Source organism: Phyllosticta capitalensis (genome assembly GCF_038381095.1).
Source record: "Phyllosticta capitalensis strain CBS 128856 chromosome Unknown BKA78scaffold_2, whole genome shotgun sequence".
Classification (NCBI taxonomy): Eukaryota; Fungi; Ascomycota; class Dothideomycetes; order Botryosphaeriales; family Phyllostictaceae; genus Phyllosticta; species Phyllosticta capitalensis.
The window spans coordinates 2601633-2626815 of NW_027117440.1; the positions used below are offsets into that span (position 1 = coordinate 2601633).

Genomic DNA, 25183 nt, shown 5'->3' on the forward strand with positions numbered 1-25183 from the left:
AACACTCCTCGTGCTGACCTCAGTGGCCATCAGCACCCTTGGACTTGGCAGAAGGTCGCACAGCGGGGACCAACGAAAACTGCGCCTCGCAAATCCCAGCAACCTCAACGGCTAGGTATCAGTCAATCTGAAGCCCGGGTGGCGCCGGTGTGGCTGGCAGGCATGTTGGCCAGGTACCTGGAACACATTTCAGAGAGACGACGAGCGCAGGGCTGAATGCAATACTGTTGCATGTACCACCGTGTCTAATATCCCACATACGTCACAACGTCAGAGATGACTGTTGTCAGAAATCAAGTTTTTTTCCAATTTCCAAACCTCCAATCAGTCTCGCTTCCGGGTCCCCGTCTTCTCGTACTTCGTTGCTGCCTGCCTGTATTTGGGTAGCTGGGAACGTTGCGTTGTATCAGACGGATACAAGAATACTACCCAGTTCGTCCGAGTGGCCAGCGAAAGCTGCGCACGAGATTTGCGTGCGACTGTTCTTTTCTTGGAATCTTTCATCCTGGCTTTACCAACTCTCCGGACAAACTCTTGTTTACACGTTTCTGATTCGTCTCTCCCATTTCATTCCTCGCATGGGGGATGTAGTCATGCTCATTTGCCAAGTTGCTGTGCTGAAGAGTTTGGCCGCACGACGTTATTCGCAACGCGCAGTCTCATCAGTTTGGGCTTTGCTTGTACTCCCGAAGCTCGATTTTGCACCAACACTGTGCGCATGACCAGGGAGAGTGGCCGTACGACAAGACCTTCTTATCGCAACGCGCAGTACTAATCAGGCGAATTCCAGAAGGCCGTCGACTCGTTGCCATTTGGACACGTCTGTTTCTCTTTATCCCTTTTTTTTTTTTTTTTTCCCTCTCCGTGCGCATGTCATTCACGTCACCAGTGCCTTCAGATCGCACAAGACAGCCTTGCTTCTGATTTGGTTCTTTGACGTCAAGGAACAAGAAAAAAGAGGAAATCAACATCCCAAAACGATGGGATGAAACAAGAGATGAGCGCATCAAACAAACGACGCAGAAGCAAGGGACAACCGAGCAAGGACATCTACCACTCATGTTTGTAAGCAAAGATAAGGAAAGGAAAGAAGGAAAGAAAACATACCGGAAACAAGGGAAGCGACGTCATTGTCGCTCGTCTGCTTCCTTTCCCTCACTGGGGTCGAAGCAACGCCGCAAGGAGATGGAGAGACTTGATTGAATCTCCCAGCAGATAGCTATGAGGAGCTTCATTTTCTGTCCATCTCCTGTACTCCTCGAAGGGAGGGAATGACGTCGCCATTCATCCCGTTTCTTTGACGCGCGCACATGGATAATCCATCAACACCGGAGTGGACTTGCGCTCCTTAAGACGAGTGAGATGACACAAAAAGACAACGGATTGATTTGTTTATGCTACGGAGAAGAAATAGCCACCAAGAAGCAATATTTTAGTCGGAGACCGCGCCGATTTATGGATGGATGGATTTGCAAAAAAAAGCATTCGATGTGTGTGGCTGACTGATTAACTGACTCTGACTGACTACTCTGTAGACGGGAGACGATGGAGAAGAATGATCTGACCTGGAACCGATGGTAATGATGACGACGAAGAAGCAAAATGACCGCAGCGATGATGATGATGATGGTACTTATGAGAAGTATGAATGAAGCCAGACGCCATGCATAAAGAGTTGGAAAAAGCAACGAAGGCAGGAGAAGTGAAGAAGATGAATGGAGAAGGAACCAATGAGAAGCAAAAGCATTACCCAGCCAGCCCATCCCACGGGCACTCAACTCCTTCAGCAACCACTGTAGTCAAGCCTCAAGGCTCCAGCCTCATCAATCACCAGCAACCGGTCGAGGCGACCCGCTCAGCTCACCAACACAGGCACGTCCTCCAGGTCCACACCGAACATGCTCGTCCACGTCATGCTCTTCTTGCGGGCGCGCGTCTCGGGGCCGCGAGTGCCAGCGCTGCCGCCGACGCCGACGCCGTGCTCGTAGTTGAAGCGGAAGCCACCGCTGTAGCGATCAATGACGCGCGGGCCGGGCCGCTGCGGGCTGCGCGGCGGGATAGGGATAGGCGGGATACCCTCGCGCATGACGCTGCTGCTGCTGCTGTGGTTGAGCAGTGGCAGCGCGGACGTCGAGGCCGAGCCGCCACTGTTGAGCTGCAGCGCGAGGCTGTGCGGTCGGCTGCCCGGCTGCGAGCGCGAGCCTGGTGCCGCGTACGAACGACGGTGGTGGTGGTTGGAGGGCCGCGCAGTGCTGCTGCTGCTGGGACCAGGGGCGGCTGGGACGCTACCGGCGGACGACGAGGAGGAGCCGCCTGTGACAAAGTAGGCGGGGAGACTGAGTTGGCTTGCGCGTGGAGAGGGTACAAAGTAGGCAGGGAGGTTGAGGTCGGAGCTGTTGGCGGACATGGGAGTCGGGGGTTCAGAGTAGCCAGGCTCGGAGAGGGCAGACGTCGAGGCGTTCGTCGTGGCAAAGACGGGAGTCAGGGTCGAAGCACGATGACGCCTGCTACTCTTACCGTTGCCATTGCTGGACGGCTCGCGAGGAGCACGTCTCGTGGGCATTGGGGGTGCATCGGCAGGAGTGGTGACTTCACCACCCATTGCCTTCCTACGAACTTCCGGGTCCAGCAGGCCCTCGGACACGGACTTGCGACGCATGCCGTTGGAGCGGCTGAGTGAGTCGCCAGGAGACTGGCTGCGCTCTTCCGCCCGCCTCATGATGCCCTCGCCAGTAGACTTTCGGCGCTCGTCCAAGATGGAGCGGTCCATCGTCGCGCGAGGCCGGAGCCCTTCACCCACCGACTTCCTGCGGATGCTGACAGGACGCATGCCATCGCCCGTCGACTTGGTGCGCTGGCGATAGACCTTGGAGGCTTCCCAGCCGGCAATCGGGCTGTCGGTCTTGCCCTCGTCAGACGACACCTTGGAACGGGAAGACAGCTTGGAGTCGGACGAGTCCCGCTTCGGCATGAAATCCTCAGGGTACTCGGAGTCAACGCAGATCTTTTCCTCGGGGTACTCTACGACGATCTTCTCTTCCTGTTCCCGTAATGAAGACTTGGACTTGCGTCGTAATGCGAAGTTGCCGACATCGGTGTTCAGCGACAGACCACTCACCCTCTTGTCCGGTAGCGGCGGCGGAGAGTCGCACGATGAGACGACGCTATGCGGTCTTGAGAAATTGGGGGTGTCGGCGCGTCTGGCGTTTGATCGTTGCACCTCGTTGCCGTAGTAGCTATGGTAGCTGTTGGGGCGAGACCGGCTCTGACTCCTGTCATAGCGAGAGGGAGATGTCGACGGGGATGCAAGGTCAGGAACTGTACTGCCGCGACCGCGATGGATCGCTAGCTCCGACGAGTGCTCAGCATCCAGGGCAGCGGCCGCTTGTTCGCGCAAGACTTTGATGCTGAGAGCACGGGCCTCCCTGGCAGCGGAAGCCTTGCCCTTGGGCCTTGTCATCTTGGTAGCGTTGGTGCCGGAGCTGCTGGGGCGAGAGGGCGCGGCGCTCCGGGGGGCTTGCTGTTCATCAACTTCGCCTCGCTGGTAGGCTGGTTCCTTACCCTTTCGGCTTGAGCGCTGAGATTCGAGCGAGCTGTCGTCATAACGAGCAGCGGCAGCGCGCAAGTCCTTGGCTGAAGACTGAGGCGACAAAACGCGTTCCGAATCATGCTTGGAGTTACGGTTCGAATTGTTTGCGCTAGTCTCGGCACTGTTTTGTGTGTTGGACGGATCCGACTTGGCTTGGTGAGAATCCGTTGAAGGCAAAACAGAGAAGCTTGTCCCGGTGCCATCTTCAGGAACAGTGGGCTCTTCGGTCGTAAACTGTGCCAGTCTGGAAAGGCGTCGCTTTTGAAGTTTTCTGCGTGACGGTTTAGACGAGAGGGTCCTCTCCACCACTTCCGCATTGGCTGGAACTGGCTTCGCAGGCTCAAGGTACGACGCCCGAGAGCCAGGTCGAGAACTTTCTGTACAATTCATTCCAGAGCCGGCGAAGGGAAGATTCTTCAAGGACAGGCGTCGGCGGTGCTTGACCCGGTCGCTCAACCACTTGCGCTTTTTGGCGTCGCCATTTTCCGTGGGCGGGCGGCTTTCGGAACCATCCTCTGGGGACTTGACATTTCGCATAGGACTGGGCAAAGCGCCGTTCGTGTTGCCATTGATCTGCTTTTCAGCAGAGGCATCTTGAGAGGCGGGCGGAAAGACTGTGACACCTGCACATTGTGAGTCGCGGTTCGCAAGGTTTACCGCGTTTATGCTGACTCCAGACGAGTACCCAGAGTCCGGATGATGCAAGTGAACAGGCCTTCGGAGCTTACCTTGGCTGGGACCGCTTGAAACCACGTCCTCGGAGGCCAGTCTATCGAAATCGCGAACGTCGGCAATACGTGCTGCTGCAGCTTCCCTGGATTTTGTTGGTGAACGAGCCTCGTGGAATCCCTCATCGATGAAACCGATTTGTGAGACGTTTGGAGAAGGGGTTTTGCAGTGGAAGGGATTTCCGCCTGCGGCCAGTTCGGCCACGTACTCTTCGGCCACAGATTTGCTGGGACTAGGTTGCCCCATTGCCTGGGAGTCATCGCCCCCTACGTAGCTAACGCCCCTCTGCGGGCTTGCAGGCCGGGGCCTCTTGGATGGACCAGCCTTGGATCCATCGATAGGGCCCAAGTCCGTACTTTCAAGAACCAAAGGCGGGATGCGCGCAATGCTGCCAAGCCTCGTGGATACGTCAGTTGATTCCTGGTCGAGGACAGCCTTTTCCGTTTCGAGAAGATCCCGCATAGAAATTTCTTTTTCCACGCACCGAGACACTGTGCTTGGCACGGGTGAGGGAGCTCCATTGGTAATCGTGAGCTTCCCAATCTTTTTTCCAAGGTGTGAATAGTCGTCAAGCTCGTCGCCCGAGGCCTGGGCATGAAAATTTGACTTCATCTCTTCCTGTGGAGATTCGAAAGCGGGCATGATGAGCGAGGGCGAAGCAGGACCAAAATCCTCGAATCCCCACCAATGGCCGTCGGCGCTGGCTGGCATTGGAGGCGAAGGCTCCTCCTTTTTCCGCAGCACATTGTAAGTGTCGCGGGTTGCGAGTCCAGGCACTGCCAGAGATCGCCTGCGGACGAGAGCAGCACCAGAGTCGCTACCAGGCGTGATGCTCCGCGTTTCTGACATGGACGCCTCTTCCTTTGTGGGGAGGAGAGCTCGATCTGAAAAATCTAGTCAGCGTTTCTAGTGCTCACAGGGTCTTGCGGGATGATACATACGCAAAGCAACTAGCTGCTCCGGAGATGCCGTCTTTCTCAGTTCCTGCAGGATCGAGATGGTGGCCTCGAGGTCGACCGGGCTGTTCTGCGGCGGCATTGACATCCTGGAGCCTGTACCACGGGTTCTCACCGATGGCGAGCGGTGGCTCTGCATGTCCGAGTATACAGAGGGATGGCGCGAGACGCCCGACAGACGATTTCTCATTTGACTGAGCTCTCCAAAGCCGTCCTCGCCCGGGACCGAGTCGCGGTAGCGTACATCGTCGCGAGAGTTGCGGAGATGCATTCGGAGATGCTCTTGGGCGCCGAGTCGCTCTCTGTGTGCCCCACCCGACGACGTCCAAGCGACGTCAGTACCAGATGCTTCGGGAGCTGTTGGTGGATTGGAGTTGTGGGATGGTTGACGGTCGACTTTTGGCGCAGGTGCCTGATTTAATTCATTGACGCGGTCTTTGGTGCGTGCATTTTCCCGGCCACTTTCCTTGGACGGGGCGTTTCCCATATCGAAGGGCTGGTGGTGACGCAAGTGAGGCTGGCCGTGCGATGGTGCTATGTGAGCTTAAAAGCAGCACAGTCCTTGCAGCACGGCTAGTCGTGGCCGGGCACAGGCGACCCGCGACTATCGAGTAATGGGCTCCGAGTTCTTTTTTTGAGTGTTTTTTTCGCAGTTTATAAAAACCGTTGACGAGAGGTTGACAGGGAACGAGTAGAGGCGGGAGAGGACAAGGTAAGGTACGGTGCCAACGGGGACAGGGGGCGCCACTGGGGAGGAAAAGCACGGGGGAGGAGGGAGGAAAACAAGCAAGCCAAAATAAAAACACAGACGAAAAAATGACAGCTGGTAGGCAGTCGCAAAAAAGGGCCGGCGAGGATCCAAACGCCAGAGGGCGGGAGGAGAGGTCAAGATCAATGCTCCGAGGGAGTGAAGAGTGGGCCAAGCCCACGTTTGCATGGCCAGTCCATCCCAGAGTCGGTTGCCCAATGCTCTCGTTGGTGCATTAGACGGTCTGCAGCACTAGCACACGCAACCGGTAGCAGGGCAGGACGAAGTCTGATTGAGGCCATGTGCATTGTGATTCGCTCTCAGGCATTCCAACTACGGGATGCCCCCTTCATCTCGCCAGTTGATACCGCAGCCAGAGCGACGTCGCCCCGCCTTTTGGAGAGACGAACGCCGGACACGGGCAGGGGGTACGCGCCTCTGCTGCGGGCATCCGGGAGAGATCTACACAGAGGAGGATACCTGTTGTCTCGGTGTCTACGTCGTTGCAACCAGGAGGATGGGCGGGAGCAGCAACAGGGAATCGTCGCGACCGCGCGTCTTTTTTCGTGGGGCGACATAGCAAAGTTGGAACACGGGATGCCAAAACAAGGCGCTGGGAGAGTCTTGGGGTTGGTTCAGTTGGTGGTGTGGCTGGAGTTTTGGGCGGGAAGCCGGGGAGGCCAGGCTTGTCTGCTGGCTGGCGGCATTGCGCGGGTGCGGCTGCAGCAAAAGTCACACAAGTAGAGACTCGGATCTTTGTCGTAGACTCGTCCAAGACACTGCATTTCACAAATCTCCGCACAGACGGCCTGTCCTCCTGTTTCGCCATGGAGACATGGAGAGACCATCTTATCTCGAATTCTACCTCTCTCTCCCGGTAGCTACACGTAGTAGTCGCGCACATTGTCGTCCGGCTCTCACGAGTCACGACTCACCAGTCACCAAACCCTTGAACCCTGCTACCACACTAACTTCAAGGGGAACCCTCATCCCTGCACGTAGATCCTAGCGCCATGCCATAAAAAACTTCTTCGACCTCTTTTTGCATTGGCTACCAGTTACCGTCTCTTGGCCAAGACCTTCCATCCAAATGCATCCCCTGTCTTGTCTACATTTCACGCTGTCAACACCGCACAGGGGCATCACGGCAATAATCGCGCACGCGAAGACCACAGAGCCCGAGCCCACGTGGGACACGAACCGCCACAGACAGGCCAGCTTTCTTTCTACACCGTTTTTTGGGCGGGGGCCGTGAAGTCGCCCCGACGCTAAAGAAACCCAGCTAACCACCTTTACTTATCTTTCTGCACGCAACCACTTCTCGCAGCAAGCACGCAGCAGCTTTCATGCCGCGCTTCCACCAACTTCTCGCACCGCGTCGCGCTCCCGGAACATGTGCAAAACAAGCAAGCGCCTCTTCGGCCCCGTATCTCAGAAACAGGCCCCTAATTGAGCCCCGGTCAAAGCAATTGGAGCAGTTGGAGATAGAGTTGCTGGCCGTGGGGCGCCATGATAAGCCCGTCCAGCTAGCTCAGTTGCGCGGACCCTCGCACCGTCCAGTATGGGTCCCCTGCGGTCCTCGAGCCATGATGCACTGCTCGTCAGATGAAAGGCTTCGCCAGGAAATTGAGCCGCACGCTGGTGGGTACTCTCGCTCCTAAAGCTCTCGCAGACCCTCGTCGTCGTCGTCGAATTCGTCGCCATAGTAGATCCTCTTCATGTTGAGTAGAGCCTCCCGGTCGCCCCCCATCTGCTCTCTGAACCACATTTCCATGGATTGGACCTGGTCGGTCCACTTTTCCGCCTCGAGCTGAGTGCTCTGCAGCGCGCGTCTCTTCAGCTCCAACTCGACTGGGTCGCTGTCGCTGTAGCTCACGAGTTCCTTGCGCAACCCCGCCAGTGTCGTCTTGAGCGTCTCCATTTTTTGCGTCAGTCGCTGCCGACTGTCCGCGGCGTCGAGCTCTTCCTCGTCCTCTCGCGCCTCTCTCATCTGGTCCACTTTCGCCCCCAGCTCTTCGAGTGCTCGTGCAGCTTTGTCCCACTCGACCTGCGCTCGCGCCAGCTCGGCCTCCTTGTCGCGCTTAGCCTCGCTGGGGAAGCTCCAGTACCAGTTGCCAGAGCCGATCTTTTCGACGCGAATCTTGCTGTCGTCGGAGAGGGCTTGCAGGTATTCTTTGACCTGCATGGCATTGATCGAGGCGACTGACGGCAGAGCCTTTTCGAGATCCTTGATGCTGTGCGCGACGCCCGACTCGTGGAACCAGTCGAGGATGAGTGCTTGCTTGGCAGCGGGCGGGAGCGACTTAGGCGCCTATGTGGAGCCGGTGAGCAACACGCTGGGGCCAAAAATGGGAAGTGGGGACTGGTAGGGCGGGGACGCGTGCCATTCTGAGTCAAGTGAGGCTGGTTTCACAATGACCTGAGGTTGTTTGTCGAAACAAGAGTCAAGAGTGGGCGTTGGTGGTGGCAGAGGTTGTTGAGATGGCGAAAGGTGGTTGTGATGCCCGTAAGAATTGCAGGGGTTCGCGTCGGGACGCGCCCTCAGCTGACGTACAGGGACCATGCCCTTTCAACGCATGAACACGTCGTTGACAGTGCCGTCCTTTACACAACACTGTCTCGGCCAGAAATGCACGCCGTCGTCACTTCTTGTATTTCCCGTCATTCCACTGCCTCATTGCAAGTCTCTCATGTCTCGGCCGCCCGCGGAGACGAGGCGCAGACCGCAGAGCCTCCCTCCATCATCTCAGACCTACAACCATCCTCCCGACGCCGTTACCCGTCATGTCCCACCGGCACTACCCCCATTCTCGCACCGCAGCTCATATGCCCCTGGCACAAGTCGCTCAACCGCTGTCACTAACAAGCCAACAAAACCGCCCGTCTACATTTCTCAACCAAACCACTAGCCACGTCCGCCGCTCGGGATCTTCATTCTGCAATCTGCTTCAGACGGCAATGCTGCTGCAGGCTTGTCATCCCTCTCCGCATGTGGTGTGCTGCGCATGGAACATCAACAAGACGCCTCACTCCCGCTGATGATCGTCCGGGCATGAGGGAAAGGCCCGGTACAATCGCCAGGGTACATGTGAATCCAAACTACAAACAGCACGCTTCTCCGTCCCAGTCTGTCTCTACTGGTACATAGCGTCTCCGCCACGACCTGCCTGTTGTAACGACGACACATCTTGGCATTGCCACGCCTCAATGGCGCGTCCCCATCTCTAGATTCGCGCCGCCAGGTCTCAAGCACATGGAGTCAGTACTATTTGATTGACGATCCATTTTCCGCCCAGAAGTACTGGGTAGGCGGCAAACAAAAGCACCGTTGTTAAGATAAGGTACACTCACGCCTGCTCAAACACCAGTGGTTGCGCTTGTTGCTACTCTGCTACTGCGAGGCTTTTCCTTATTCAAATTGTAGACCCTTCGTCTCCCCACGCGTTTTGACATCCGGGAGCAGCTCGGTGGGCAGCAATAGCGGCGGTGAACGCTGGACTAGCTCCCAAAACTGGCTAGGTCTGCACTGCTAGTCGCGGTACTTGCGCCTCCGCCTACGACACGAACGGTAGCAAAAAGAAAAATCCAGAATACCGATGACAAGGGCTACGCTTGTCAATTGGCGTCTTCGCGTCCCAGGACAAATCCCGACTACACCCAAAATCGCCGTTGCCAAGCAGCTCGCCTCAAATGGACTTTATCAGCTTGAGTTGTGCCAGAGATGGCCGCCTCGCCCGCGGTCGCTATAAGATACACGGACTATCGCGACTGGGGGGTCCTTAGTAGTGCCGTTTGGCCTGTCTATCACCGTCTCGCCATGAAGACCAGTCCTCATGGTGATCTTTCGCCCCTGTCCTCCAGCCAAAGTTTCCTCTGGCTGCCTGTTGAAAGTCTTCCGTGCTCCTTGCCCAATGGCCCAACAAAGTCCCTGCGGCACTGGTGCATGCAAAGACGGCCAAAGTCTCCGGGTCTGTTGCGACGCTAGCAAAGTCCCAAGCAGACCGAATCCTCAACTGGAGTGCACGCAGAAGTACCTATGTATTTCGCACATGTATTGTGCAGGACAGTACAGCCCAGCATGCACCTATCTCCCGCACCCCAGAACAATCCCCTTTCAGTATGTGGTACAGCAGTCTGTCAGCTCCTCACATTGCCGTCACTTGGTTCTTCTCCCCACTGATTTTAGCTAGCCCATCTCTTGGCCACCACACTCCCGCCATCTCACCAAGGTTTGGGTATGATTTAAAATCGCATTCACGGGCCTAAAAACGGCGTTCGCGCACCGTCCGTCTATCCGTCCACCGCTACGGGCCTGGTGTGGCGGGGCGCAGTGGGCAGGCAAGCGACTGGCGTTGCAGCGAACGAGCCAGCCAGCTAACGCACAGCCTAAGCTAGGGAAGCCAAGCTTGCCCTGCACCTGTACCGCACCAGCCATCTCGTATCGAGCCACATATTGGACCCTCTTTCTGCACTGCTCTCCTCGTGCGAGTGTGCCAGAGCAGCGCCCAACCGAACAGGGAGCCGAGAGGCCAAGCCAGCCGCAAAACTGACGATACTCGGAAGTCGGGACGCGGATGTACCGTTCGTCGGATGGATGATCACTCTGCGGGACTTGTCTCCTTGGTCTTGCGGGTCAGGTAAGTAACCGGCACTACAAACGTCTCGGTCGATGGGTTGAAGTGCAAAGGTAAGGCAACAGCAAAGAACGCTCGCAAGCCAAAATGAAAAACGCGTTCTTGAATATAGTCCGGAGACCCACAGCTCGCCGATTTCAAAGATTCCCTCAGTCCAACTCAGACGCGACCAACAGAGACAGTGGTGTCCTGCATTGCGCAAAGCAAAATGCAATATCCGCAATACACTAACCAAGTACCTTGCGCTATAGCTGATTACGCGGCTCAGCTACTCACTCACTTCAACTTCGCTCATCCGATCTTTTCTCGCGATCCACCTACATCCACGACCATCGTCTTCGATCTTTGAGACCATCAACTGAACCAACTCGATCAGTCAAGCAGCGGCCCCTCGCGAAAGAACGAACACGGCACCGTCACCTCATCTCACCTTATCCACTCGCTTGCTGCTCGCCACTTTGCCCGCTCCTTTACCGCACGCGTCGCACGATCTACGTACGCGCCACCACGACAACCCACCACTCATGGTCCTCATAAGCCAACACAGAACAGTCGGAGCATCCTCCGTATCCTGCACTTTGTGTCTAGCTCGGATACTTTGTGGGACTTCTACGGGCGGCCCCTCTCTCCGCCTCTCCGCTCCCGAATTATCGCGGAGCCCTGCGGGGAGCGGAAAATACGTATCCGCTGCAGGTAGGTCTGCACCAAGTACACTCAGTAAGTACCTGTGCGCTATGCCATGTGGAGAAGAAGAGAGACCCAGAGCTTCGACGATGCCGTGGCGCTGCTCGCTAGTTCGCTAGTGAGGTACAGAATGCTCCACTTGCTCCAACACGCACGACTACCTGACTGCCTGGGTATTTGCCTGCCTCGCGCCTGCTTTTCTACCCACGATCTTCAGATCGCGCGAGGTCCTCTAGCCGAGCGTTCATCCGCTTGTTATGCGCAATAGTGGTGTCCTTGACAGTCTCCGTCACCCTCAATTTCGAGACTAACATGCTAAGCCCATAGAGAGAATGAGGGAAAAGAATTGAAAGTTGGCGACTCCGATCACAGATCGATAGATGTGTGAGTGGTGTGCTATGCTTAGTTCTGAGCGGAGACTTCTGTCCTTTTGGTTGTGCGAGGTATCGTACTGGTAGCTCATTCGATTGGTGTAGTTGTAGATGGTTCGCTTGGCTTTCTCGCTTGTGGTGGACTGACTGCCTATCATTGAGCCCTTCAACTACACACGGGCACATTTCCTACCTCCTAACAGCGATTGCTGAGACAGGTGTTTCTAGTTTTCCCCCTCTCCCTTTCCCACTATTCACGTCCAGGTCGATGACGCAACGCAATGGCTTGAGTTTACCTAGTGCGGAGATGGCTGACTTTTGCGGGTCCATTTGGCTTCAAGTTGTCTCAGTCCGCGGACTGTCGTCAAGTTGTTGCGTTGGCAATTGTGGCGGCTGGGGGCTCCACGTTTTTGTGGGCTTCTGCAACTGGCACGAGGCGGAGAAAGACAGAACACGCCTGCAACATTGCAGCATGGCGTGGTCGAGCTGGCCCGTCTCGTCACTGGTCATCGTAGCCTCATGAGGGTTACGGAGTTGTAGTAGGCGGCATCGGCATGTACCGACTGGCTCTGTTCACGCGGTTCCCGTTGGCTGCTTATCACCACTGCTTTCCACATCACAGCTCCTTTGGGTTAGAGCTCAGTCTTAAATGTACGAGCATGAAGCGGAGGAGCAGGCAGACAGACAGACGAGAAAAGAAACAAACGCTCCGATCAAATCAATCCCCAAGTCGTAGGATTATTGTGAGGGCAACAAGTAACAACGCAACCCGCAGATCCATCGCCTCGCTCGCTCCCGGACCAACACGCGTCGCAGCGAGTGAGGGCATGGCTCGCTAATTTGGCTGCCCGGCCACCGACGATCTATCTCTTCCGCCATCTCATTCGTGGGTGGGCGCGCACTCGTCTCGAATCCAACCGGAACGAATAGCGAGTCGGACGATTGTACATGCTTGATGATAAGTACCTCGTGCCAAACGTGGAACGCCAGCCCAGTCGTCGCGCCGCGTGCATCCTGTCGTCCATGTGTATGTGGCGTTGGAAGTTGGGGTGGTGGTCGATAGATGGATGGGATGATTGGATGCAGAGACGCGCACAACGCACACGCAGCGCTCGGAGTTCGGCAATACAGGCATTGTGCAGCACAAACAATCCGAATGTCGAGTGTTGTGATAAGGGAGCGTCGATGCCGTCATATGTGCAGGTTGACTGTCAGTTTATTTCTATTTTAAGGACACGATGGATTAGTTGTGCGCGCTTTGGAAGAGATGCTTGATGGATGCGGGCTTATCGGGGCGCTCCGGACTCCTGTTTTGTGTTGTGACTTGCTCGTCTCAGGAAAGATTGGTCGGCCGCTGCTTTGGTTGCAGATAGATGGTGGAGAGATAGGCGGAGCGCTCGAGATTGTGGGTTGGAGATGTTGTGTACCGGGAATGTCTTCAGTCGATACATTTGACATGTCCCAGGCCGGCTGGCTCGCAACATGGTGGAATCGAGGAATTCTGGGGCAACATGAGATATCTTTTCGAGTGTAGGTGTCCGCCGAAAAGTCCGTCTCTTCTGTGTGTGTCCGAAGCCAACCTGAGAACACTGCTTCATTTGCGCGTGGAAAGGTTTGAGTACGAGCTCATCTGTCTGGTGCGTGAGGAACAATGTTCTGCTTCCCTTCCATGTGTTAGCAATTTCCATGAGCACTTCGCAGTCATCTACCCATACCTGGCTCTTGCCAATCGAAATCAGCATTGTGTAAGAAGACTCAAGCGGCTTACTGTGTGCCCAATGCATTGAAAATTGAGGCTAGCCCTATCAGCAGTGGAAATGCCTTGGAATTTTTCGGGGGCGCCTCAATGGCTTGTATGATCCTAAGTTTACTGCTGGCAATGCTTCTGTTGTTTGCAGAGGTGGATTAAGGCTGTGATTGTGAATGACCTCCTAACTGCCATCCCACGTCATTGCTTCTCGCCAAAGACTTGGGATGAGTCTTGTTGCGAAATCGGTCAGGCGAGGGAGGCCATTTTGAGTCCGTCGGCGAATGCGCACATTTTTGGTTCCGGTCTACCTTGATGGAACCTTTGAGCCGACAGTCATAGCGACCACAGCATTTCTGTCAATCGCTGGCGCTGGGGTGCCCTAAACTTGTGGCCAGGAATCCCGATTTCCTGATTTCGAGGATCGGATATAGCGAGAACATGGATGAAGAAAAGTGTATGAAGAAAAGCAATGAGAAGTAGACTTTGGAAATAGAGAGGCGTGGTTCTGCAAGCAAAGCCTACAATGTGCTGTGAACCTCAGCATTGCCCGTGGAAGGTCGGCAGAGACAAGCGAATCTTTCGTCTGTACGACGTCAGACACGAATCCTAGTACTCATAACTGCGTTATTGCAAGCAAGTTGAAGGTCGTCTCAGAAATCTTGTAGTCCTCCATGTGAAGCTTTGCTCAGACCATCACCATGCATTCCTTGCTCAACAGGCCCGACCCTGGGTATTGTCAACCTGTCGGTCGTGATTCTCAATGCTCAATTGAGTAAAGTCGTAGCGTTGAAGCGATGTGACAATTGGAATGAAATGATGCAGAACAAAGAGGACATTCAAAGAAAGAGCGAGTTCGGTTGTGCAAGTGTGCCGCCATGCCGCATTCGGAAAGGGCGTCAGGGAAACGGCAGCGGAGGTGGTCGGATTAACTCCGGCCGAAAATGAATCCGCACGACGAAATCGAAGGCGAGTTTCGCGTCCCCACCACGGGTTATTCGACAACAACACCGCAACCATGGCGCCCTCCTACGATAACCTCCCCGTCGACGACGACTTTGACGAGAATGAAATCGACTTCTCCGACCTGAGAGAGCAATTTGAGGTCCGCCTCGAGGAGGGCCTCGATGCTTTTGTGATTGTCGATGGCCTGCCCATTGTCCCCGAAGCAAGCCGCCAAAAGCTCATCAAGTTCTTGCTGCGCAAGCTCAACACCGTCGGACATGCGACCGAGGAGGGTGTCCACATGCCGCTCAACGACGAGGGCATGACTGAGGGGTAAATAGACGCTCGGCGCGACTCTGGCTCTGGGCTGCGCTCACACCTGGCAGATATGCGTTTGTCGAATTCGGCGCCCCAAGCGAGGCTTTCGCCGCCTCCAAGGCCCTGAACGGTGTTCCTCTGGACAAGAAGCACACGCTGCTCGTCAACAAGCTCACCGACATTGAGCGCTTCGGCCGCGAAGGCAGAGTCGAGGAAGAATACAAGGAGCCCGTCATCGAGCCATTCCAAGAAAAGGAGCACCTGCGATCATGGCTTTCCGACCCTCGCGACCAGATTGCCATGTACCGGGACAAGAAGGTTGGCGTGTTTTGGCACGAGAAGGAGGACGCCCCGGAGGTGGTGGTGGATCGCGAGCACTGGACAGAGCTCTTTGTTGAGTGGTCGCCGCTCGGCACGTTCCTCATGTCGGTTCACGAGCAGGGTGTACAACTTTGGGGAGGCAAGTCTTGGAGCAGGCAAAAGCGTTTCGCGCATCCCGGCGTGAAGCTCGTCAACTTCTCGCCCAACGAAAAGTATCTCGTCACCTGGTCTCCCCAACCGCTGCAGGTGGACGAATCCCACCCCATCCCGAACCTCTCCGTCGAAGACGATGGCAAGAACTACATCATCTGGGACATTGCGACATCCAAGCCTCTCCGTTCTTTCGTCACCATTGACGTTCCTCCCTCAATGGACGAGAATGGCAACCCTATCAAGAAGAAGCTCCAATGGCCCACGTTCAAGTGGTCTGCTGATGACAAGTACGTTGCGCGCATGGTTCAAGGCCAGTCCATTTCGGTGTACGAGACCCCGAGAATGAACCTGCTCGAGAAGTCTTCCATCAAGATTGACGGCATCGTGGACTTTGAGTGGGCGCCTACCACGCCGCAGCGTGAGGGCGTCAAGAACTACGAACAGCTCATTTGCTACTGGACTCCCGAATCTGGTAGCGCACCCGCCAAGGTCGGTCTCATGAGCATTCCCTCAAAGGAGATTGTCCGTACCCGCAACCTCTTCAACGTCGCCGACGCCAAGCTCCACTGGCAATCAAATGCCGAATACGTCTGTGTCAAGATCGACATCCAAAAGACAAAGTCGAGGAAATCGATGACGACCAACCTCGAAATCTTCCGCATCCGCGAAAAGGGTGTCCCTGTGGAGGTCATCGACTCGGTCAAGGACACTGTCATCAACTTTGCCTGGGAGCCCAAGGGCAACCGCTTCGTTCTTATCACAACTGGCGAGGTTCCCGGTAACACGGCTGTGGCGCCCAAGACTGCCGTTGCTTTCTTCGCGCCTGAAAAGGTCAAGGGCAACGCTGTTGGCAACTTCAAGCATATGCGCACTTTCGACAAGAAGAACAGCAACGGTATCTACTGGTCGCCCAAGGGTCGCTTTGTCGTCATTGCTACTCTCCACTCGCAAGTCAGCTGCGACCTTGACTTCTTCGACATGGACTTCGAGGGTCAACCCGAGGAGGCGTACAAGGACCTCACTGCCAACCTGATGCCCATTGGCCAAGGCGAGCACTACGGTATTACTGGCGTTGAGTGGGACCCGTCAGGCCGCTACCTGGCTACCGTCTCCTCCGCCTTCATGCACCCGGTAAGAAGCCTGTTTTATGATACAGCCACGGAATGATTGCTAATGAAACGACAGATTGAAAACGGCTACAAGATCTGGGACTTCAAGGGCCAGCTGCTGCGCGAGGAGCAGATTGAGCGCTTCAAGCAGTTCGTGTGGCGGCCGCGTCCCGCGACCCTGCTCACCAAGGAGGAGCAGAAGAAGGTCCGCAAGAACCTGCGCGAATACAGCAAGATCTTCGAGGAGCAAGACTTCGAGAAGAAGAACACGGCCAACAAGGCCGTCGTCGACAAGCGCCGCCGCCAACTCGAGGAGTGGCTCGCCTGGCGCGACCGCGTTGTCGAGCACCTCAAGGAGGAGGCCATCGAGCTGCCCACTACCAACGGCGCCGACGCCGATGCCGGCGAGGTTATCGAGGAGATGGTTGAGGAGATTATCGAGGAATCCGAGGAGGTTGTGTCGTAAGCGGGGGGCATTAAGCGTGAGCGATGCTTTTTCACGAGCACTGCTTAGGGTTTTTCTTTTAATGGCATGAGGGATGATAGAAAAGTTCTCCGGCTATGGATCCAAAGAATCGCGCTGACGATTTTGGAGCTTGGTTGTTACCCTGACCTACCGATCAGCGGCCAAAATGGAAGAAAAAGCTCAGTATACCACCCACGTTGGATGATTGCATCACGATTCACAGATTCTGTTCAACTCAACAATGGCTGTGCCCTTTCCCGAACGATTTCAAAGTTACACAGGACCAACTCTCGGCTTGAAAATTAAAAACAATCCACAGCATAACTAATCGCTCCATGAGTATGCTGAGCAGCGGTATCAACGCCACCATCGGCACACATCTGGCTCCGCACCATTTTATGCCCGGCTACCTTCCTTCCGGGTGGTTGCAAAGGTTCCAAGCTTCAGAGCCGTTGTCAACTCGTTATTCATTCTTCATCTCTCTCCTACCCAGCTCGTTGTCTTATTGCCCGATTCAATCTGTTGGTGCTCCGTGGCGATGCGGACACGGGAAAGAAGCCACTCGGAATACAAGACTAATCTCAGCATTTGCATCGGCAAGTCGGCAAACAGATGCTGGCTCTAGCTCAAGATTTCTTACATTTTGGGAAGGCGTTGCGGGCGGGAAAGACTTTTGAGAGTAGAAGTATTATTCTCTTTCCCTTTCAGGCCCGCTGTATCGCAGCGCGTACAGTGCGCCTGAACAAGCTTGGGAGGCGTCATATAAGCTTACCACACGTCGCCAACGGACGGTTGCAACCGGCGGAAGCTATCCACCGTTCCCTATAGAGACATCTACACCTCCCTTCCCGCTTTGAGTCTTTATCGTCACAAGCTCTTGATCCCCTCTCACATCAAATACACACTCTCTCTACCGTCCTACCTGCTCTCCATTCTCTCCCTCTTTCCCTCCCTTCCTCTCAAAACGCTCAACCCCATTTCCTTCTTTTATCGTGGCTAGTTTTAGGCTAAGATGTAGGGGTTATATACGCGTTCTACCACGAAAATTAGATTAGCTCCCCTTAGCGGGATCTTGTTTCCTCTAAAGAGCAGGTACGGGAGACATAAGTTAACGTTAACAGTGGGATCTCTGGCATAATTCACGCGTCAATCTAGCAAGGGCTTATGGATCTCTTTTTCGATTGGGCCAATGCGAGAGCGAGGAGGAGAATGTGTGGTGAGACAGTGTAGAAAGAGAGAGTATGATTTCAGTCTCGGGTCTAACAGAGGGGAGAAAACGCTGGGAGAGTTGACGACTGACGTCCTCTTTTGGGGGATTCGTGATCAAGTCCGCCATTTTAACGCACACTCTTTGAACTTCAACAGCGTCGCCCTCGGGAAATACCTTCCAAAAGGTCTTTGGCGCTGGGAAAGCCGAATATTTCAACCAATCATGCCTTCACCACAAAAGCGAGATATGGATACGGAATGGATGCTGTCATCGTAGGATTGATCTTGGTTGAGCAACATCACTGTGAGATTTTATACAGTTTCTAGCTCAACACCAGTGCGCGCGCAAAATTGGTGGGCTCCAATCTTGCGGTAACTCCAGCTATGATGATACTCTCTTCGAGTTGTCCGTCAATCGCTGAGCGCGGCGTGTTTGGTTTCTGTTTTGCATACAAGTTGGAAGATGGCTCTCCAACAGTCACTCGTTTACATGGACTTGTCTCCATACCTCATCACTCGAAATGATTCTCCCTCTCGTCATCGTCTTACTCTCCCTCGCCCCCCTTTCTCTCGCCCGGCAGTGGTACGATGTCCACTTTGGGACGTCCCCGCCTTACCCCCCTCCGCAATTCTTCGTCGAGTTGGCGGGCCAGATGATAGTGCTGCGTCTGCCGCACGCGGGCGAGTATTACATCTTCCCAGCAATGCAACCGTGGCAAGGAGGCGGTATCTATCAGAGCGTTTTGGACGGCAGGAGCGGCAAGTGGAGTTTCGCGAATGGCTGGTGTTGTGCTAAGGGGTTTCCTTGGTAAGTGTGTGATCAGTGGATCAGAACGGATTGATACCTGTTGATTTCGATTGATGAGTACTTGGAGGAGACAGAGAGGAGGGGAGCGGGTAACAAGCATTGTGTCTGGAGAACATACCAGAGCCCTGCTGACCTTCTCTCGTTCCAACAACAGGGGCGCGGGTTTCAACTGCTACCACAAAGAGCTCGTCTCCTTTCAGCAGCAAGTGGGACCACGCGGGCGACCCGCGCGCCGGCTGGACAAACGTCATCAAACACGAGTCGACGGGCACGACCAAAACGACCCACGTCAACCTTGGTGGCAAGTTCTTCAACCAGGTCCTCTTTGGCATTGAACTTTACAACCAACACTGGGACTTCGGTTGGCTCGAGTTCAAGAACATTGTTATTGTACGATTTCCTCTTCTTTCCCCCCAGGTATATCGACATAGTTGCTGCAAAGTGCAATGGCTAATGGCACATGCGCTCCTGCCGCCGTAAACAGAGGTCCAACGGCAGAGACACCAAGTGGTGCACAACTCCCATCAGCGACACGGCGATATTCGAAATCGCCAAGCCGGTCGCCACCGTCGACCGCCGCGGAGTCACATGTTTTATCGCGGCTCTTGTGCAAAAGCAACCGTCGCACCCGCAGCCGCCATAGGAATAGAAAGAGGCTTTGGTCCAGGTTCGACTGAGAGAGGAAAGTTTTGTCAAGCCAGGAAAAGGGGAAAATAAAAAAAAAAAGAAAGGGCTGGATGACTGTCCATCGACCGCCCTGAGGGAAAAGAAAGAGAAGATGGAGGCGCCGCAAGGCAAGAAGATAAGATGCTCTTGTTTTGAATAGTAAACCGCTCGTGGATTGAACGCTCGTGGATTGAACCATCGGAACAAAAAACCGAAGTGAATTTCAAAGTGGATAGCAGTGTGTCTGCAAGGCCGTAGCCCGAGTCCAACCAGACCATTCCTCCCGTCCTATACCGCGCCTCTATACAAGATCTGACAGACGCCGACCAGAAACAGGGAGGGAAATAGATGTGGTCTACCAAACAAACAAGCCAGCCAGCCATACCTCCGAGAGAACAAAGCCAGTCTCCCCTTCGCCATCCCACCGGAACGCCATTGACATGCACATCTCTCGCTGCAGTACACAGCCTAGCAAAAAACATACGCGCATGCTTCTTGAATGTACTGTGCGATCTCGCCTCTAGCTCAGCTCACACACTAAAGCTGCACCTCTCCAGACCCCGAAGAACCACCCTACTCCAGCCCTGCAATAGCAGCATCGTCTTTGCGGATCTTCAAATCCAGGTACTCTGGTTGATTCTCAATCATCAAGCCCTTTTCATTGGCCAGATGCAGTAGACAAATGAAACAGTAGCTTGTGCTGATGTCGGCCATGGCCTTTTGCGGGTAGACAGCGGGCAGGGCGTTCATGACATCCGTGAACATGAGAGTGCCTTCCTCGTCGGGCTTGACAGGCGTCGGGGTTGGTTTGGGCGCTGCAGAAACGCTGAGATTGGATTGCTGTCGACATGTCAGCTTGCAGATCTGGTGCGCATTGGGTGCACAGTCATGGTCATGGGGTTCACGTACCTCGTGCGCCTGCTCCTCGTCCTCCGACTCTCCGTCGGGCCCGGTCAGGCCGATACCCTTCCAAATGTTTTCTTTGAGCAGTCGCAGATCAACCTGCTTAGCCCGCCGCGCGTACTGCACGTACTCGGGCCGCAAGCGACGGCCGGCTGTGACGAGCTGCGCGCCAAATGCCGTGTCTTGCGTGCCCGCGGGGGGAAGCATACCATCCGCGCCCAACATTTGCGTGTCATGGCCGTCCTCGGGGTGTGGCGAGAACATTTCGCGCGCGTCAGCAAAAATATCCTCCTCGTCGTCTTGGAAGAAGTCGGCATTGTGGGGCATGCCCATGCCGTCGTCGTCCATGTCGTCGCCTGCGCTTACGCCTAGCGTTGTCGGATCGGGATTGTGTGTCGTCGGGTCGTCGTTGTGGCGGGCCCAGATGACTTCGTCCGTCTCGGCCTTCGGGTCCTCTCCAGGCCGGACGTTGTTGCCTGGTTGTTTCGAGCCCTTGTTACGCGAGAGGACGCGAGCGTTAGGTTTGATGAATAGATGCAGGAGTTGTTTGCTATTGAAATGCTTGTCATCTGGAAGGAGATTTCGGGTTTTGTTTTGCCATTGAGCCTTTGGCAGGAGGATGGAAGCCCGGGCTGCCTTGGTGTAAAGGGAGTCGGCCATGGGCTGCGTCATTGGTGCCGAAAAGTCAATCTCAAATGGCACCTTCTCTTTGCGCTTCGCCGGTGCAGGCGCCTGGGGTTTGCTGGCGTCTTTTATTCTGCGAATGCGCCAATGCTCCGGACCTGCCCAGTTTTTGGAGAGAGTCTTGTCAAAGTAGCTCAGGATGTGTTCTTGCTCGGCTCGGCTGCCCATGGTGATTTCGTAGTGGGAGCTGTCGACGTCAAAGCCGCCGGTCTTACCGACGGCATCTTCGCCTTCTTCGTCTCCCATATCTACGTCCACCTTGTGTACGCGCATTTGAGGGTCGAGAGCAGCTTCTCTCGCCCATACTTCTCCACCCTCACCGAAGCCGGTTTCCGCAGGGAGATCAAAGCCACCAAGTGCACCATCGTCGTCGTCGAAGCCGTCGTTGAAGAAATCTCCAGCAGCATCATCTTCACCCTCTTCTTCATTGGCCCTCTGCTCATTGCGCCAGTCTTCGGATGCTTTGAGGAATGGTAGGTTCACAGCGGCGTCTGGGTCTCCAATATCGAATCCCTTCAGAGACGGGCATATATCTTGTCCATCAAGAACAGAGAGATTCGGGAAGAATTTCGCACCCAGAGCCGAGAGGTCCAGCTCTTTTGGCTGCGGCTTCTCCTCCGCTTCTTCCTCGTCGTCATCCTTTACTTCTGATTCCTCGGCGGGCATCTCCTCGGTGGCGTCCTGTACATCGTCACTGCTGTCAAATACAATCCGGCCTTTTGAGTCGGTCGACAGGTTGTTCATGAGCAAGCCCTTGGCGCCACCTTCGTCGAAATCCGCGGCAGCCTTCTTGAAGAGCGGATCCACGGACAATTCAAGTTCCATTTTCTTGATCATGACCTGCGAAAAGCTCGAGACGAGCGTGGCTTCGGCCGCCCGCGCCTTCTTCTTGGTCTTTTTCTTCGCGTGTCCATCTTCGCCCTCCTCGTCCTCATCGCCCTCAGCGTCGCGTTCCTCATCGCCGACATCACTCTTTCTCTTCTTGTCGTTGCTAGTCGCCAAGCCGCTCAAAAGTTTGCCCGTCTCGGTCGCGACGCTGTCGATTCTGTTGGTGTAGACTTTGACGCAGCCGTCCAGGGTGGTACTCGCTTTTTGGAAGTTGATGTTGTCGCCCTCGCGCAGCAAGGACATTTCGTGAAAGTAGTCAATCAGCTCCAGGCTCCAGGAATTGGCCGCGTTGATTTTCTACGCAAGTTAGCCTCCATAACACCGCGTCATGCGCCCTGGGGAATTACATTATCCGTTGCCATCTTGATCATTTCCTCGAAATTGGCGAGAATCGGTCCTCTCCTCATAGGAGTGACTCCATTGCTTCGCGGATCAAGGAAGCTTTCATCGCTGGCCAAGGGAGTTTGGGGATCGCGTCCGGTAAAAGTTAATCGTCGCTTGTTTGGAGTCGCGGCGGCGCGGATCTGGTTCATGGCGGCTTCATGGTGGAGCTGGCGGGATTGAAGACGCTTTGCCTTTTCTTGCTTGTCATCATTGAGGTCGTTGAGCGGGACCCTTCTGCATGTATTAGCGACGGCGCTTTGGAAGTAGAATACAGACACTGACCTGATTCCGGATTTGGGCGTGGCGCCCACGCCGCCAGCGGACAGCCTGTGTTTCGTGGGGCGGGCCATGGTGTCGTGGAGGTCAGCGACGGAGATTTGCGAAGCCGATGAAGTCGCGACGCATGCGGTGGGGTGTTGTCGGCGGGCAGTCGATGTCGTCGTTGTTGTCGCTCTCTGTGTTTACAACGCGGGCCCTGTCCGAGACGCACGCACCACAACAATTCGCGGGCGAGGGCGGTATAGAATGGCAGAAACTTGACGAGTCAGGCTGCGCGATAGGTTCCTTGCACATGACTTGGTAACGCGCGCGATTGGACCGGATGCAGAGAGTCCTGATGTGTTGGGGCATGGTGGTGGGGCAGCAGAAGCAGACGACAAACGGCTGCCTGGCTACCCTTCCCGGAATCTCAGCAAAGCTTCGATCCCAAGATGCCATCGTTCGACCTTGCATTTGGCCACCAAGCTTTTTGTGTTTCGCTCTCTTCGCTACGATAAACAAATCCTCAATCGATGGAACTTTACAAAATGCCGACCATATCCGAGTTGGCTCTGCCTCTTGCTTTGAAACCAATCATGATCTCTCCATCAACGTACTCGGCATTCGCCTTGGGGTCTATCAGAGGGAGACCGTATTCCTGGAACAGCAGACTCCACCCATTATAATGGCAATGCCTCTCTCTGATTAGAGGCAGGAATCGCTTGCCCCGCTGACACAACTCGGGTTCAATCCTCTTCCTATCCTTCTCGTAGCGTAGAGGTTAGGTATACAAGCTTCGAGTCTCCTTCTCTCAGTTCCCAAGAGCCTCAGATTCTATCCCGGTCAAAAAGCAGTACAAACTAGGAGAGTGGGCCTCCTATCAATCTAACCCAAAGCAAATACGTGCAACATACTTCGCGGTGGTTGGGGCGTCGCGCCGAGCAGATTCGGTCGTGTTGGTCCGGGTTTCTCTGGGTCAACTCGCTAAGAACCAACAGCAGGCAAAGGAAGCCAGTCGGCATGGGGCGAATAATTGACTATTTTTACTGAAAACGACGGTGTGGGTCTTGTAGTGGCAAGTATTATCCTACCGCCTGAAAATGTTTGTGGTCACTATTACATGAACCTGTCCATGATACCAAGATCAACAGCTACAGACTCACAAAGGAGTACTACCTCAAAGCAGTACATAGACGAAAAACTCCCGGCTACCCAATAACCCAAAGGCTGAGAACAAGAGCAGAGGCGATACATAGTAGGGGGCTGGAATAAACAGACGGCGCCTTGGACTGCTGGTTGATGGCGGCAGGGGCTCCACTGCCAGGAGCGCAGGTAAGGTTGAACTTGGCTGTTGTCTTGAGGTTGTCGGTGATGGCGAATTTCTCCTTGTTTGCAGGGTTGGAATCCCTCAGTGTATACCACCAAGTATTGACCCTTCCAAAGAGTTTGTCACACCCAATTTCCTGCCAGTACTTCCCGGCGTTATCCACGCTGGCAACGGCCTGTCCAAAAGTCGGTCCCGATGACGGATAGCCAGTCTCTGTGACCCAGACCGGCTTCCCCTGCGAGGCGTTGCGTGCGGACTCGTAGATATAATCGAAGACATTGGTGGAGTTGCTGAAGTCGTTACCCTTGTCTCTCTCGTAGTAAGAGTAGACGTCGGTGCCGATCCAGTCGACCTCCTCGATGACGGCACTGTTGCTTTTGTTTGCGATGGCGCTCCACGAATCGACGTGGCCGACCGGCTTGTTGCCGAGGATTGTGCCTTTGATGGCCTTACGAACGTCGCGGATGAAGTTCACGATTGTGTCCGCATCCTGTCCCACCCCTGCGTTTTTCTCTATACCGGATTCGGAGACTCGGTAGAGGTCCTCGCTTCCCACGGAGATGGCGACGACGAGGTCGGCGAATTTTTGGCCGTACTGCTCGATGGCATTTCGCATTGCAGTAAGTTCTTTGTCGATGGATGTTACACCAGAGCACCATATGCCGAGCAGCATCGAGGTGTTGGTCGCAATGGCCGCGGGAAAAGCTGAGATGGGGTCGGTATCAGTTCCAGATTGGACCATCGTGTAGAGGCGCACGCTGTTGAACAGCCCCGGAGATCCCCGGAGATTCTGAGCCGTAGTGAATTCACGTTTGAAATCTGACTGGGCTTTGGCGGCACTGTTGTCCTTCGTGGCGCCTGAGTTGAACCCGAGGATCCCGGATGGCATCTGCTGGCCGTTGGACCGGATGGCCAGACATGCCAGTAGAATGGCGTTGAAGGAACGCATTTGGAAGGCTGTGAAGAGGTAACGAGAGTGGAGAATTGAAGAAAAGAAGAGCGGAGCGAGCATACGATATTATATAGTCGGTGGCTTTTGTTTTAACGAACGACCCAACTGAGGAGAGAGAATGGTTTCTTAGAGTTTTCCAAGGGGTCTGCTAGCTGTGGGTTTCAAATTTTGGGTTATTACTGATCAAGCCCTACTTCAGTATAAACTTCGGTAGATGAGTTGACCGCAGTAACAATGCATACAATTAGCCTAATTAGGTAGGTGATCACTTCAGCTTCAAGTTGCGCGCGCGCAGTCAACACCAGCGTCATTGCCAGATCAGGTAATCACCTTC

At 54.8% G+C, this 25183-nt stretch overlaps 7 protein-coding genes across 7 annotated transcripts; 2 read left to right on the forward strand and 5 right to left on the reverse strand.

Annotated features, from left to right (window-relative positions):
* Window positions 1-1855: 1855 nt before the first annotated feature.
* On the reverse strand, window positions 1856-5761 carry BKA78DRAFT_292859 (uncharacterized protein; the record flags this gene model as incomplete). Its single annotated transcript, XM_066886116.1, has 2 exons — window positions 1856-5202; window positions 5260-5761. 2 exons carry the CDS (start codon window positions 5759-5761, stop codon window positions 1856-1858), a joined length of 3849 nt encoding a protein of 1282 aa, XP_066748172.1.
* A 610-nt stretch (window positions 5762-6371) lies between these two features.
* BKA78DRAFT_292860 (uncharacterized protein) lies at window positions 6372-6926 on the reverse strand (the record flags this gene model as incomplete). Its single annotated transcript, XM_066886117.1, has 1 exon — window positions 6372-6926. One exon carries the CDS (start codon window positions 6924-6926, stop codon window positions 6372-6374), a length of 555 nt encoding a protein of 184 aa, XP_066748173.1.
* An 822-nt stretch (window positions 6927-7748) lies between these two features.
* BKA78DRAFT_227344 (meiotic nuclear division protein 1) lies at window positions 7749-8330 on the reverse strand (the record flags this gene model as incomplete). The annotated part of the gene is made up of 1 exon (XM_066883708.1): window positions 7749-8330. A coding segment is annotated over one exon (582 nt), but the record flags the coding sequence as incomplete, so codon positions are not given.
* Window positions 8331-14476: 6146 nt separating this feature from the next.
* Window positions 14477-16770, forward strand: BKA78DRAFT_246218 (eukaryotic translation initiation factor-like protein 3 subunit B; the record flags this gene model as incomplete). Its single annotated transcript, XM_066884193.1, has 3 exons — window positions 14477-14736; window positions 14790-16326; window positions 16381-16770. The coding sequence occupies 3 exons, from the start codon at window positions 14477-14479 to the stop codon at window positions 16768-16770; spliced, it is 2187 nt and encodes a 728-aa protein (XP_066748175.1).
* Window positions 16771-18500: 1730 nt separating this feature from the next.
* BKA78DRAFT_365555 (uncharacterized protein) lies at window positions 18501-19839 on the forward strand (the record flags this gene model as incomplete). Its single annotated transcript, XM_066892550.1, has 3 exons — window positions 18501-18787; window positions 18973-19177; window positions 19272-19839. 3 exons carry the CDS (start codon window positions 18501-18503, stop codon window positions 19428-19430), a joined length of 651 nt encoding a protein of 216 aa, XP_066748176.1. The 3' UTR covers window positions 19431-19839.
* BKA78DRAFT_83975 (condensin complex subunit 2/barren) lies at window positions 19840-22765 on the reverse strand. The gene is made up of 4 exons (XM_066893838.1): window positions 22595-22765; window positions 22276-22543; window positions 20363-22225; window positions 19840-20293 (listed from the first exon to the last, which is right to left on the reverse strand). The coding sequence occupies exons 1-4, from the start codon at window positions 22660-22662 to the stop codon at window positions 20027-20029; spliced, it is 2466 nt and encodes an 821-aa protein (XP_066748177.1). The 5' UTR covers window positions 22663-22765; the 3' UTR covers window positions 19840-20026.
* A 1013-nt stretch (window positions 22766-23778) lies between these two features.
* On the reverse strand, window positions 23779-24846 carry BKA78DRAFT_246858 (GPI-anchored cell wall beta-1,3-endoglucanase EglC; the record flags this gene model as incomplete). The annotated part of the gene is made up of 1 exon (XM_066884252.1): window positions 23779-24846. One exon carries the CDS (start codon window positions 24844-24846, stop codon window positions 23779-23781), a length of 1068 nt encoding a protein of 355 aa, XP_066748178.1.
* Window positions 24847-25183: the final 337 nt, after the last annotated feature.

Bases quoted from the DNA above. Each gene is read 5' to 3' on its own strand.
- BKA78DRAFT_83975 (XM_066893838.1), bottom strand. From the start codon at position 22,662: ATGGCCCGCCCCACGAAACACAGGCTGTCCGCTGGCGGCGTGGGCGCC. The intron at 22,544-22,594 runs GTCAGTGTCTGT...TACATGCAGAAG, and splicing joins ACGCCCAAATCCGGAATCAG to GGTCCCGCTCAACGACCTCA. The intron at 22,226-22,275 runs GTAATTCCCCAG...TAACTTGCGTAG, and splicing joins TCAAGATGGCAACGGATAAT to AAAATCAACGCGGCCAATTC.